General features: G+C 37.9%; 1 protein-coding gene across 1 annotated transcript; it reads right to left on the bottom strand.

Annotated features, from left to right (window-relative positions):
- Positions 1-69: 69 nt before the first annotated feature.
- LOC309708499 (telomeric repeat-binding factor 2-like) lies at positions 70-11,361 on the bottom strand. Its single transcript, XM_082536608.1, has 11 exons — positions 11,097-11,361; positions 10,166-10,261; positions 8,279-8,409; positions 6,603-6,689; positions 5,714-5,854; positions 4,556-4,680; positions 3,675-4,208; positions 2,032-2,178; positions 1,794-1,864; positions 1,625-1,668; positions 70-1,277 (listed from the first exon to the last, which is right to left on the bottom strand). The coding sequence occupies exons 1-11, from the start codon at positions 11,245-11,247 to the stop codon at positions 1,119-1,121; spliced, it is 1,686 nt and encodes a 561-aa protein (XP_082392734.1). The 5' UTR covers positions 11,248-11,361; the 3' UTR covers positions 70-1,118.
- Between the last annotated feature and the right edge of the window lie 1,891 nt (positions 11,362-13,252).

Genomic DNA, 13,252 nt, shown 5'->3' with positions numbered 1-13,252 from the left:
TAAATGAAAATGACAGCAAAGAACGGTTTCACAGAATATGAAAGTGAGACAGTTATCGGAGAAGTGGAGAAAAGGAAACGTGTTTTATTTTGCAGTGTCACTTCTGGAATCTCACTATATTTACTGAAGAGAAAAAACAATGGAAGCTATTAATACTGTAAGTGAAGAATAAAGAACATTAAGGGGCACCTATATTTACCCAGAATTACCAACAGTAATGTCATAGCAGAACTTTGTTCATGTTCATCATTATTTTTAATAGGGACTGAATGATAAAATGTATGTCTCAATATGGGTTTGTGCTTGTAAACAGGAAAGGATTTTTAAATTCTCTGGGCTTATTTTTTATATCTATTTCACTGCATCAGACCTGACACACACACACACACACACACACACACACACACACACACACACACACACACACGCACACACACACACACACACACACAAAAGGTTGCTCCATTCATTCTTTTTATCGATAGTTTGTTTGGGGGAAAATATACCTGTAGATCTCAGCTAAATGGATATTTTGCTGCTGTCATATCTTTAATTAAAAGGTCTGTTCTGCTTTTCTGAGATCACAAGACTGAGAGAAATTTTTGACTTTTAAAGCTACTCTGTATATACTAAATTGTATCCGCACTGATCACAATGTGGAATTAATCAACATTTGCGTAGCATCCTGATGGGGAGACTCGTTTTCTTCAGTGCCATGTAGTCACAATAGCATACAGAATGGATCCAATTTAAAAAGCTAATTAATGTCACTTAAATTTAGGATTATATGGGGGGGGGGGGGGGGGGGAAGAAGAGAGACCTTGAATTTTGTCCTTGTTCACTAAAGGGACGTATGAGTCATGTCTTGTAATCCTCTAGGACCCCGTGAAACACAAATGAGAACACATTAACATAAAGATGCAGACAAAAAGAGACTATCAAAGTAACATTACAGTAACATTACAGTAACCTTTTATCCCTTCCTCAAAACAAAACAATCTTTGAGCCGTGGACACTGAACATTTACCAAATCTATAAACAAATTTTTAAAATTATCAATAACTTGCTTAAGAAACAAAAATAAATAAATGGAGATGGGATAAAATGACATTGGTGAGTCAGATGATATTTGACTTCTTCATTGTTCTCCACCTGTCCTTCAGGTTGACATTTGTTCGATCTTTGAAGCCGTAGTGTTCCTTTATCTTACACCAGTTGCCCTCTCCAAATTTTTTGACCCCGTCTTTTAACTTCTGCGTCTCACTCTCTGTCCATTTCTGCAACACAATTGAAAGATTTGTTAGCTTTTTCCTACTGTGGAGAGTCCAAACATTGTTTCAATTGTTTTTAATGTAACTGACTAAAGTGAAATGTCCTCATGTGTACTGCATTATTCATACAGGAACTTACATTTGTATGATGGTTGCAAATGAGTACTTTTTGTGCAAAAGAGGAACAAAATATATATGCTAAACTGTAAATGGAGATGCCTGTATTGAACAAAGAGTTTGACTTAGTGTAATTTATGTAAATAAATTATAAATTAATTATTTATATTTATAAATAACATCCACAGGAAAGTACAGTGACAAGTTAGCTTTGTAGCATGTTTTGCTATACTTACCCTTTTCCTTTGGCCTGAATTTGAATTGGTGCTCATGTCTGAGCCTTTGTAGGAAGGCAAAAAAACAAACAAACAGAAAAACATTAAAACCAGATGTTTCAGATGGCAAACTTGCTTTAGTCTTATTGAATATTTATAAACATTTTATATTTAATGAAGTGTTACATACCGCTCTTGTTAGGGGTAACATACGACTCTTCGCCGCCCTTGCTCTCCTGTGCATCATGGTACAGTCGCTTCCTGTGAATAAGATCCAGAGTGTGTTTTTGTTTGGCAAAATGATTAAGCACAACTACAAAAGATAAAAATTAAAAATGATTAGAACTATTACTCAATCACGCTGGGTGAAATATTCACCCAGGTGTATTCTACCACTTTTAGTTTCTCAGTTACTGGCGTTTACTAACCATTTTAAAAGACGAGGACTTTTCTTTTGACCAGAGTCCTTGTGAGGAGTGGAGGTTGTTTGTCGGACAGGATGAGAAGGTGACTCACTTGGTGAGCTCTCCACTGAAGAGGATGTGGTACGGCTGACGTCCATATTATCCTGATTCCTGAATAAATAAATAAAACTGGTCAAATATCAATCATGTTGTGGACCTAAAGAAGACAATTGGGTGAGTTGTTTTTTTTTTTTTAGCATCCTACTAGGATTTAGGACTTAATTGGGTGTTTTCTGCTATGTCTAATTGGAAGGAGACCAGGACATGCTGGAGTGATTTGGCTGACATGGTGAAAACAAAATATACCCTCAGAAGACCTAAAACAGGTGGCTGGGGATAGGGAAATCCGGACATCTTTGCTCAGGCTACTGCCCTCATAACCCAGAGCCAGATAAGTAGCAGAAAAATGGATTGATGGTTGTTATTAGTTTTCACATCAAAGTTATTATAAAATAAGTTCAAACATTGAAAATTGACAATCTAGTAACCAGTAACAGGTGAGAAATGCACATTTGGACTTATTGCTTAGTAAACCATCAAACTGCTGTGCTGCAGCATAACTTTCCCTGCTGGATGCAGAGTCAGAGGAGTCAACTCAAACAGCTGAAACAAACGGTTTTTAATGTTGTATATCTACTAAACAGTAACTTTCTCATAACACAGTGGTTCTCAAACTGAGGGGCAGACGTAAGTTGTGGGGCATGGACGAGGCGAAACAATCCGGTCTTTAAGTGAGGACGTGATGAATCCTGCTTCCCGGCCCAAACTACTCTGTGTTTAATAAGGCTGTTGTGTATTTAACACGTTTTAATGCTTTGTATCTTGTCCTATTTAATCTCAAGTCCCTAAAAACAGTCAGTGATCACTGTCGGCCTCTCTCAGTTTTTATTACAGCTAATCATTTTAAATCTGTTTTTAAAACCTTACGATGTAACTGCAGCCCAGCCCATGCAGCAGTATATTAATGACTAACCTCATATTGTGGATGGATTATCTCAGTTGTTCTCCTGACTGACGTTTGGTCTGTTTACAGCATCCTGCCATGCGATTGCATTTGTCCCTAACCTTCGGGAACCCTCACATTAACTTTTTATCGAGTGGAAAAAGGTTAGCGTTCATCCTCCAGCTTCACTGTTTATATGATCGCTAGCGATCACGTAGCACATCATTATATACCAGCTAGTCCAACTTCAGTAACCCTACAAAAGTCACTGCTGTTTACTTTTCTGTCTTCATTTATGTCGGAAGTGATAGCTGAGCTGTACGTCTTAATTTTTTCAGAAATCCCTCGGTCAGAACATGGTATATTATATTTAGATGGAAATTAGCGAGCTAACTCCCTGCTAACTTCTAACTCCGTTAAACTTCATAGATTCAGTTTTCATGGATGCCTGGATGTTAAACGTAATTGTTACACCTGGTAGAGCAGCCACACTGATCATTTTATTACAGATGAAAGAATTTAGACAGTTTTTAACTCTCAGTGATGCTGCAGTGATCGTGTGACTTAAGGACCTGCAGCGGAGTTTGGGCCCAGGCACGGCTAATGACGTCAGACTTAACGACCGGATAGCAAAAACATCTTGCTATTTGCTACTTTAACTTACCTGGTGCGAGTTCTGTTGGCTTGAATGCAGCTCTTTTGGGTGGGCGTGGCACCTTTTTTGTCTGTTCCCCGACACTGACGGTCTTTTTCATTAGATGCAGACAGTGTCTGTGGTGTTTTTTTCCTTCTGACCTCAGGTTCCAGTTCCTCTAAAGCGGTTGTGCAGCGTGAACTTGCCTGACTGTCTGGTTCCACCACCAGCCGAGACACAGTGTAGTTCTCTCTTTTACACAGCACAATCGGATTCTTAAAGTGTAAATCTGCCCAAATTGGAGGAATGGCATTTGCTTGTGTTGGTTGGTCTGCTGGGGAAGCTTCCATAGGGCCTCCTGAGTCTCTCTGAAATAACAGTTCCTCCAAGTCCACACTTGTGCACCTCTCTGATGTCATGGAAAGCTGTTCGCAAAAATTTTCTTTTTCCAGCTCCTCTCTGTCTACTTCTTCCTCCAACTGAGCAAATGTTTTTTTACTTAAACCTGTGGCCAGGGATTTGTAGGCCGCTTCTAGCCTGGTCTTCGGGATAAGTGAATGTGTACTGGAAGACAATAAAATACTATTAACACTAGAAAACTGAAAAACAGACAAACAAACATCCTGACAACAAAAAGGTATGTACAGTTAATCTAATACATAAATGTTTTTACATGCATGGACAGTGTGATCACATGAGTGCAACATACAATTAATGCAGCTGCTAATGGTGAGTATTAATATAGTTAATAATCACTTCCAATTCAAAGAAAAGGGAGAATTATTTTTCTTCACACATTTTCAAACTGACTGTTGTTTTGCCACTGATCTTAATAGGCATTACTATGGACATTACATTAACATTAGACATTACTAACATTACTAATCAACTAAGAGAAGGGAAGCGATTACCATGGTACAAACTGGACAGTGGCTATTTGTGAACTAGAGCATGGCTGAGGTTCAGCTTGTTCATCACTTTCAGTTGTTGTGCTGTCTTGATCCACAGGGGTTCTTTCAATGATACGTTTTGCAGCCTGGGATGCATAAACCAAACACACACACACACACACACACACACACACACACACACACACAAATTCACAACAAAGAAACTTCCATGAACAGGATTTCTGAATTGATTACATATGAAACATGGTTTGTTCTTCATTTGAATCTCAATTCTAGTCAAAAGACAATGCACTTAAATTCATAATATACAGCAAGTTGAACCTTTCATGCATTTACTAAACACACTGAGCTATTAGGACTGCTCAAGAAAGCAATCTGATATTTGCAGCCTTAAACATCCTGGTCTCTTCCTCACAAAGAAGAACTTATTATTGATTAATACTAGTATTGGAAGATACTACAAATCAAGGTGTCAGCATATATTATATCTGAGCTGAAAGAGCTGGATCTATGAAATCCTTAATCCTTAAGCAGGAAATTACAGCAGGGATGTACATGAAGAATAGACATACCGGTAATAAAGAAACATATAGAAATCCTGATAATTTTACAAGATGCGCAGGCTTTAAAAAACACCAACAAAAAAAATATCTCCAAAACCCTGGAGACTTGGTTTAGAGCAGGGGTGGGCAATTCCAGGCCCCGGTGTCCTGCAGGTTTTAGATCTTTAGATCTCTGGGTCAACACACCTGAATCACATGATTAGTTCGTTACCAGGCCTCTGGAGAACTTCAGGACATGTTGAGGAGGTAATTTAGCCATTTAAATCAGCTGTGTTGGTTCAAGGACACATATAAAACCTGCAGGGACACCAGCCCTCGAGGCCTGGAGTTGCCCACCCCTGGTTTAGAGGGTACAGTTTAATGCTGGACTGCAGTTTAATGCTGTCAACCTCATGTAACAGCAATTTCTTTGCAGATGCACCGGGCAGTGTACATTCCATTTTCCCAACAAGTGCTGAAATGTCTAAATGCAAAGATGGGCCAATCTTGACCCCAAATGTTTAAAAGGACTTCACATTGCTTAAAGTTATTCTATTGATTAGTTTCTATAATTAACTAAAAAAAACAAAACATATTTAATACAGAGCATGTATACCTTATGAAGAAGAGGAAGGCTGAAGTGGCAGATCCTCAGGCAAAACGCAAGCATCTCCTCCTTGAAGTGCTGAAAGTTGATTTGCTCAATGACTTCATGAATCTTATTCTTTTTCCTGATGAGACCCATGAATGTTGCTCTCTACAGAAAATGTGAGAAACGTGACATTAAAAATATAATGTGTTTGAATATCTTAGCATGCACCATTTTAATTTTTAAATTGTTTTAGGGATGTAATAAAATCAGACCCAACATTGTTTAACATTCATGTGACAGAAAATGAAAACTAGCCAATGCAGTTATTTGATGGTTTTGTTGTAAAGGGGGAGGTTGGCCACTGGAGGGAGCTGGAGCTAAAAAACAAATGCAGAAAAAGTTGGGGAGGATTCTACAGTGAAATGAGGCTCCACCATCCAAAGATCATTCAGTGATCAGTCAACCCCATCCAGATAATAAAAGGGACACTTATAAGGCATGCAAGCTAAACCAATTGTTTTAATTTGTCTTTTCCACATAATGTCTTCCTGCACCAGTGCTATCATCATATCAGCACACTGATGACTGTGGCTGATGAGGAGATGCAAGATGGGAAAGCAGACTGTCCATTATCCAGTATTTTTATGGCCTAAGCTTGCAAAGCCTAGTAGATCTGAAATGAAATTAACCGTTGTGTCTTTGTCTACACTTAAAAGCTATAAAACGATTAGCAAAAGCTTCCCATCCTGGTTATTTTGTATTACACAGCATATCAACATCGATATGACAATGCTTATCAATTTTTAAACAAGACTTTACAAAATAACTTATCAGTAGGGATAAAGTTACACACTGACTTTAATGTAAATGTTATTATCGTGTAGTGAAAAAAAGGTTTAGCGAGTAACCTCACCTTTCCAATATTTTTGGGAGGAAAGTGTTTCGTCAGCACCTCTTCTGCTTTCTCAAACTTACTGTTTTTGATGAAAATCCCCATAATCTAAAGACAGAAATATATTATTTGCTAAACAGAATATAATTAGAAACCACTGTTTTGATTGCCTTTGTAGACGTATGTAAGAATGTAAAAGCTGAACAAGTGCAGATATTTAAAATTTAAAAACAAAAACAACCCACTTAATTTAGGGAGAAGTTGTCTTTGAATTAGAGCTGGGCGATAGAACGATAACGATATGTATCGCGATATAACTTTTACTCGATAGAGAAATTAAGCTATCGCGATAGACTTCGCCGCTCTTGTCCTCAAAAAAAAAAAAAAAAAAAAAGGTCAGCCAATCCAAATTAAGTAGCGCAGAGCCGAACCAATCACAGCCGCAGCGTCACGTCCGCGTGACTTGTTACGTACAGCACAAGTGCCAAGCCGCACGTGTGTTTGTTTGGGAAGCAGCCAGCGGGTAATGGAGGAAATGAGTGTGCCGACTAGAAAAATCAACCGAGCGTGACCGAAGAGAAAACAGATGATGGTTCCAATGCCGGAGAGATTGTCGAACGGAAGAGCCATAGAAGTTCCGTAGTGTGAAGGTATTTCGGCTATTTCAAGTCTGACAAAAAACAGAGTAGCGTGCACTGTAAATTGTGCCGAAAGCAAGTCTGGAAATACAATAAACTGGTGCATGCGTCACACTGTGCGCCACGTTATTGTTTCGGTGAAATGAATTTCTACAATACTGTTAATTCTACTCTCTGCAGTGTTTAAATGCTTACATATACACACAGTTACTGTCCCTCCACACATACGACTCGGTTCTGCTTCTATGCCCCAGCTTTGTTTACTTTTTCCCACCGAGGCTTCTAGACTTCTGATTGGCCAACATTTCTGCACGGTTAGGAATCTAGCGCCACCTGCTGCTTTGGCATGTTCATAGCAGCGTTTTCCTTCATTTCTGCCTTTATGTGTGGACGGGATTATTTTTTAAAACGAAAACGGAAAATCTCAGTTTTCAAAAATACCCGTGTACCCGTGGACGTAGCCTCAGTCTCTGACTGGAAGCGCTAATTCGTCATTCGGCTTTTGTCAGACTAAAGTAACTGTTAAAACTGTTTGAAAAGCTCAGCTATACAACAAGGAGAGATTGAGAATTTCCTTTTAGTTCTCAGTTTATTTGATATTGACAAAAGTTAGTCAGTTTTGTCTGATCTTCTGTAAAACAAACTAAGATTTATTTTTAGAATTAATATTTTGTTTCTAAGTGGAATTGACAATTTAGTCTGTTTTGTTTGTTCTATTTTGAAACTTAAACGCTTTAGCGGCTGCCTTTTGTGTAGTTTGCAATATTTGCCTTTATTTATCTGAAAAAGTCTCATGTTCCTTAAGTACATCTACCCTGTTGAACTTATTATGGGAAATAAATATTTAAATAAAAACAAGCTGCTGATTATTTCACATTTTACTTGTGAGCAACGGCACATTTAAATCTTACAAATATAGTTATTTGGCTTATATCGTGATAGATATCGTTATCGCCTGAAATGAAAAAAACATATCGTGATATGAAAAAATCTCATATCGCCCAGCTCTACTTTGAATGGAAGTACAATAAAGGAATTCAGCTCAAGAGAAATGCTTACCATATCTTTAAGAGAAGAGGACACCTTTTCATACTCCTGCTGTGGGATACTGAATTCCTGGCTTATTTTTTCCAGTAACATTAAGGCTGATTCCAGAGGAGTTGATGGCACATCCATTTCAAATGAAACACCTGTAGGCAAAGACAAACCAATATTCACTGTTGTGTTTATTCACAATATTCGCAGTATGACGAGATGTCAACCTCAAATATGAATTTAGAGAAAGCTGTGAATCAGGCTATTGATTATGACAGAAATCAAACTTAGTTTTGTTATCAAGTATTCTTGATAATCAAGTATTCTATCAATTGAGTAATAATGGAAAATTACATTTGTCTCTTTAATAAGCAATTTTTAAAATATTAAATATTAAAATGAGAAAAAAAACAGGTCTTTTAAAATAAACTGCTCATTGAATTCTCTTTTAGAAACGATTTTTTTTGTTTAATAACCGGAGCAGCTTGAGCGTAATGTTTTTAACACACCCCTGCTCTTAGATATGTTTCTGCTACGTTGTCTGTTTTTAGTTGCAAATGTGAGTGACGCCGTGACAACTGAGCGCTACAGAAGCAGTCCTAGTATTGATATGTCACCAGATGTCCTTTATATACCATGTATACACTCACTGGACATCACTGGACTATTAGGTACAATAATACCAATAAGTTTCAAAAGCTTCTTAATAGAAATTTCTAAAATCCCACCGCAGCAGCTGTAGCGCATTTAGGGATTTGGATATGGTAAAGACTACTTGTGGAATTCAAACCGAGCATCAGAATAAGAATTTCAGCGACTTTAAACATGGCATGTTTGTGGTGCCAGACAGGCTGGTCTGTGCATTTAAGATGTACTGGGATTTTCTCTAACAATCATCTCTAGGGTTTACAGAGAATGGTCAGATAAAGAGAAAACATCCAGTGAGCAGCAGTTCGCTGAATAAAAATTGTCATATTGATGGGAGAAGTCAGAGGAGAATAGTGAGACTATTTTGAGTTGACTCATTCACTCAAAATGGAAAATTCTGCCTGGTCTGGTAAGTCTTGATCTCCGCTGTGACTTTAGCATGTTAGTCCCCAATTCTGTTGTTAGTTGATTCTGTTCATCTGGACGCAGTGTTTTCAGTGGGAGAAACATTTTGTCAGTCATCCAAGTGACTCCTTCAGTCTCAGCTGACTGCAGGTTTCCCCAATCTTATAAACAGTACATTTGCATAATGACGACTGAAACTAGCACCACCTCAAGTAGTGAAATAAGTTTGACATTTCCACCTTGGTGTTTTACAAACTACTTTTCCTTTGTTGGAAGTTGGGATCTAAAAAGGGAGCTGCTTCACTAAATCATTGGAAGCTGACAGGTGGTTCCTGCTCTGAGACATGCCTCGGCTTTTCTCGTTGTTGTCCACACTAGGGAACATCAAGGCATGGCGTTGCTACAACAGTGACATTGTGATATGATACTTTTGTGATATCAGAATATTACATAAAAATGTGTACTGGTATTTAAATAGACATCAATGGATATCATGTCAATATGGACCAAGGAAGGAAAATTATGTGACACAAATAACTGAGGCAGCTCTGAAAGCAAAAGGTGATCAATCCCAGTATAGGCAAGGTGTAACTAATTAAGTAGCCAGTGAGTGTGTAGTCAGACTCTAATCACAAGCTTTTATTATTTATATTGGCCTCTAAATGTGTCTAACTGTGGCATAACTGTGGTACAATGTATTGCAGATTAGTTACATACCCTTTTTTAATCATTTGACAGGTAAGTTATTACATTTTTGCAAATGATTTATTTTGATGCACAGAGCTGTACACTGATGTCGCTTAAAGAACCACAGTAATACTCAGATGTGCCGATCTTGTCGATTAATGTTGAACTCACCAAGGTTTTCACCCTCATTTATCCGGGAGATAAACTGCAACACTCGAAATTTCATTGCGATGTCATCCGTGGACTCCAAAGGGCGCGCCATAATACCTGCAATAAAACAATAAAGAAGCTTCTTATTTCCCCCAAACACACAGAAATTAATAACACAAAATAGCCTAAGTAACTGGCAATAATAGCTGGCTATATGCCCACTTTTTTAACGTCTACTGAGGTGTCTCAAATTGAAGGAATACATAACAGATTTTACTGACTGGCTACAAATAACATTTTCAGGTAATGTCAGTATCATGTTTGTCAGCATTAGAAGTACAGCTACATAAACACTTGGCATTATGACAGTCCTGTTGATACTCCATTATCATGTCACCTGGAGAGAAGTCTATGCCCTAGAAACAAGTTCAATAAATAAATGAATAATTAAAAAAAAACAAACCAAAAATAAGGCGTATGGAGGTTGTATTTAAGAAAAAGATGTCTTTTGTATGGTAATAAAACTATAAATATGTCATTAAAATCACCTTGATTTTTTTCTTAAAAGACACATTTTAGTATGTTGAAAAACCACTACGTGAACGTACATACATGTAAACAGAACTGAAATTGTTCCTTGTGTATATAAAAGATCAAAACAAATAAATAAGAGCAGCCTCGCTCGACATAACAAGACGATGAGTCCGCTTAGTCTCACAACAACACGATTCATGAAATTTCCCCCGTTTATTCATTTATTTTCTGTCAGCTGACGCCTGGAAAGTTTAAGAGCATGTATTATCGTAACCAAGATAGAAGACAACTTATAAAGGAGCACTAATATTTAAGTCCGCTAACTTGTATTAAGTTTGGTACGAAGTTAGGCAGTTCTGGTAGTACTATAGCTGGTTACGAGTTAGCCAAACTAGTCAAAAACACTGTTTATACTTACAGTCGAGTATATCTATAATGGCACAGAAATCCTCGTATTGTTCATTTTTAAAGAACTCTACCGCCAAAAAGAAGTAATAATCCACTAGCCAGCCGTTCACGACAGATTCAACGCTCACTTGATAACTGTTTACAGTCTCCTTTGCCGCCATATTCACGTCAAGTTAGACGGTAAAGCAGGAAAGCATTTAGGATGAAGGCGGGGAAAATTTGAAGGCTGGCCGAAAGGCAAACCGGGGCATTTTATTCTCCGAATTTAGTTTTTCAGGCAGCACTTAAGTCATTCCAGTTGTATAAAACCACAAGAGAAACTCATCCAAGACAATAAATATCCCCAAATAACGTTTAAAAATCGGTGAAACTACAACCATGACTGCCAGTCCAATATCAAAAATACAAAATTTAATTAAGACTTTAAAAAGAGTTCTGCCTGAAAGTCAAAATTCAGCTTACAAAACACAAGCGCTTCTTCTCTGAGCCGACGTTGCACTAGCAGGATAGCACTATGCTGCCACCCAGCGGACTGGAAGAAGCAGCGCTGTTCTTTTCAAATGTTTTTTACTGCATTACTTGTACCTTGCAAACATTTTGCTCCATCGCTGCCAACTCGGCACACCTGTACGTTGCTGTAATACTTGCATTACAACAATACTAAAAGTTTGGTGTTCCCCTATTGAAATAATTGCTCTCATTTACATTTTTGTGCATGTCTGTTTCTGGGGAGGGATTCTGAATGAAGCTCAACTGAACTTTGAAGACTTTAAATGCTTAATTATGTAATTACAGTGTGTATTTTTTTGCTGCTGATTTGCTTAGTAGATCTAGAGTTAGTGATGGTGCGTGGGGTCAACCTTTTTGTACAGTGTAGGCAGTACCAGATGGATGGAAATAAGTGGCAGTATTTATTTCTGACAGAAGGAAAGGAGGAAGAGCGAAAGGGAAGGTTTTAGAAGCTATGGTGTATGGTTTGGAGATGGTGGCACTAACAACAAGACAGGAGGTGGCAGAGTTAGAGATTTTAAGGTTTTTGTTGATCGTAACTGGCATGCACAGGAAAAGAAATTAATATATCAGAGGGATGGCTCAGGCTGAGCATGAAGGAGACAAAGTTAGAGAAGCACGTCTGAGATGTTCTGGACATGCACAGTGGAGGGATTGTGGAATATATTGGACAAAGGATGCTGAATCCAGAGCTGCCAGACAGGAAGAAACGAGGAAGACCACATAGAAGGTTCAAGGAGGTAATAATGAAGGCCATGCAGAGGGTTCGTGTGACAGAGGAGGAAACGAGGGGTAGGGTGAGACGGAGCAACCCCTAAAGGAAGCAACTGAAAGATGATTTGCACACTGCATCTGCATCACAAATGACTTAATATACATATACTCCATAATGTATGATGAAAATCAAAATCCACTCCAAATTCTGCCCAACCTCACACTTGCTGAACTGCTTTAAGCAAATCAGGAGCACGTGAGCATGAGTATGACAGGCAATTAATCCGAGTGTATAGCTTTAAATTAATCAAGTTTATTATGTAAAAGTATGACATTAACAATATAAGACATCATAAGATTATGACACCATTAAAAAAACTTGAATAAAACATTCCATTTATATATTGTTAATAGTAACCTTTATACTTTGCTTGTAAAGCTGAAGGACTTTTGTTCTTGAAGAAACATTCTCTCAGGAGTGTAGGACACAAAACTTTCACAACTGTTCATGGTGATATTAACGGTAAATCTGTGATCAAACACCCATCCTGTTAAGAACCATTACGACACAACACAAAATTCTCTCTATCCTTTATATTCTGCAGGACTCTGCTTCAACTGCCAACTACTGTGAGGAGAAAAAAAAAAAGCATTGACAGAATAGTGTTGTATTGGTTTAAGCATCTTTGCATGTTGTTCAACATTCATCTTCCTGTGGTGATTGTAGCTTTTTAAAGTCATACAGCAGAAAGCAGAGATTATCAGTGTAGTCCTTCAGCATTCATCGAGTCTGTTACCAAATATGAAAAAGACATGAGACAGTTTAAGAGTTCGGTCATGGAGCAGGACATCCTATTGTCAAATACTTGACCATATCAATCTTGCCCAAATGATACCAATCAAATTCAAATGCTTTGACACAGCAATATCTGCAATTACTTT

The sequence above is a fragment of the Aulonocara stuartgranti genome (genome assembly GCF_965226115.1).
Source record: "Aulonocara stuartgranti genome assembly, chromosome: 1".
Lineage (NCBI taxonomy): Eukaryota > Metazoa > Chordata > Actinopteri > Cichliformes > Cichlidae > Aulonocara > Aulonocara stuartgranti.
This window is presented reverse-complemented; position numbering and strand designations above follow the sequence as displayed.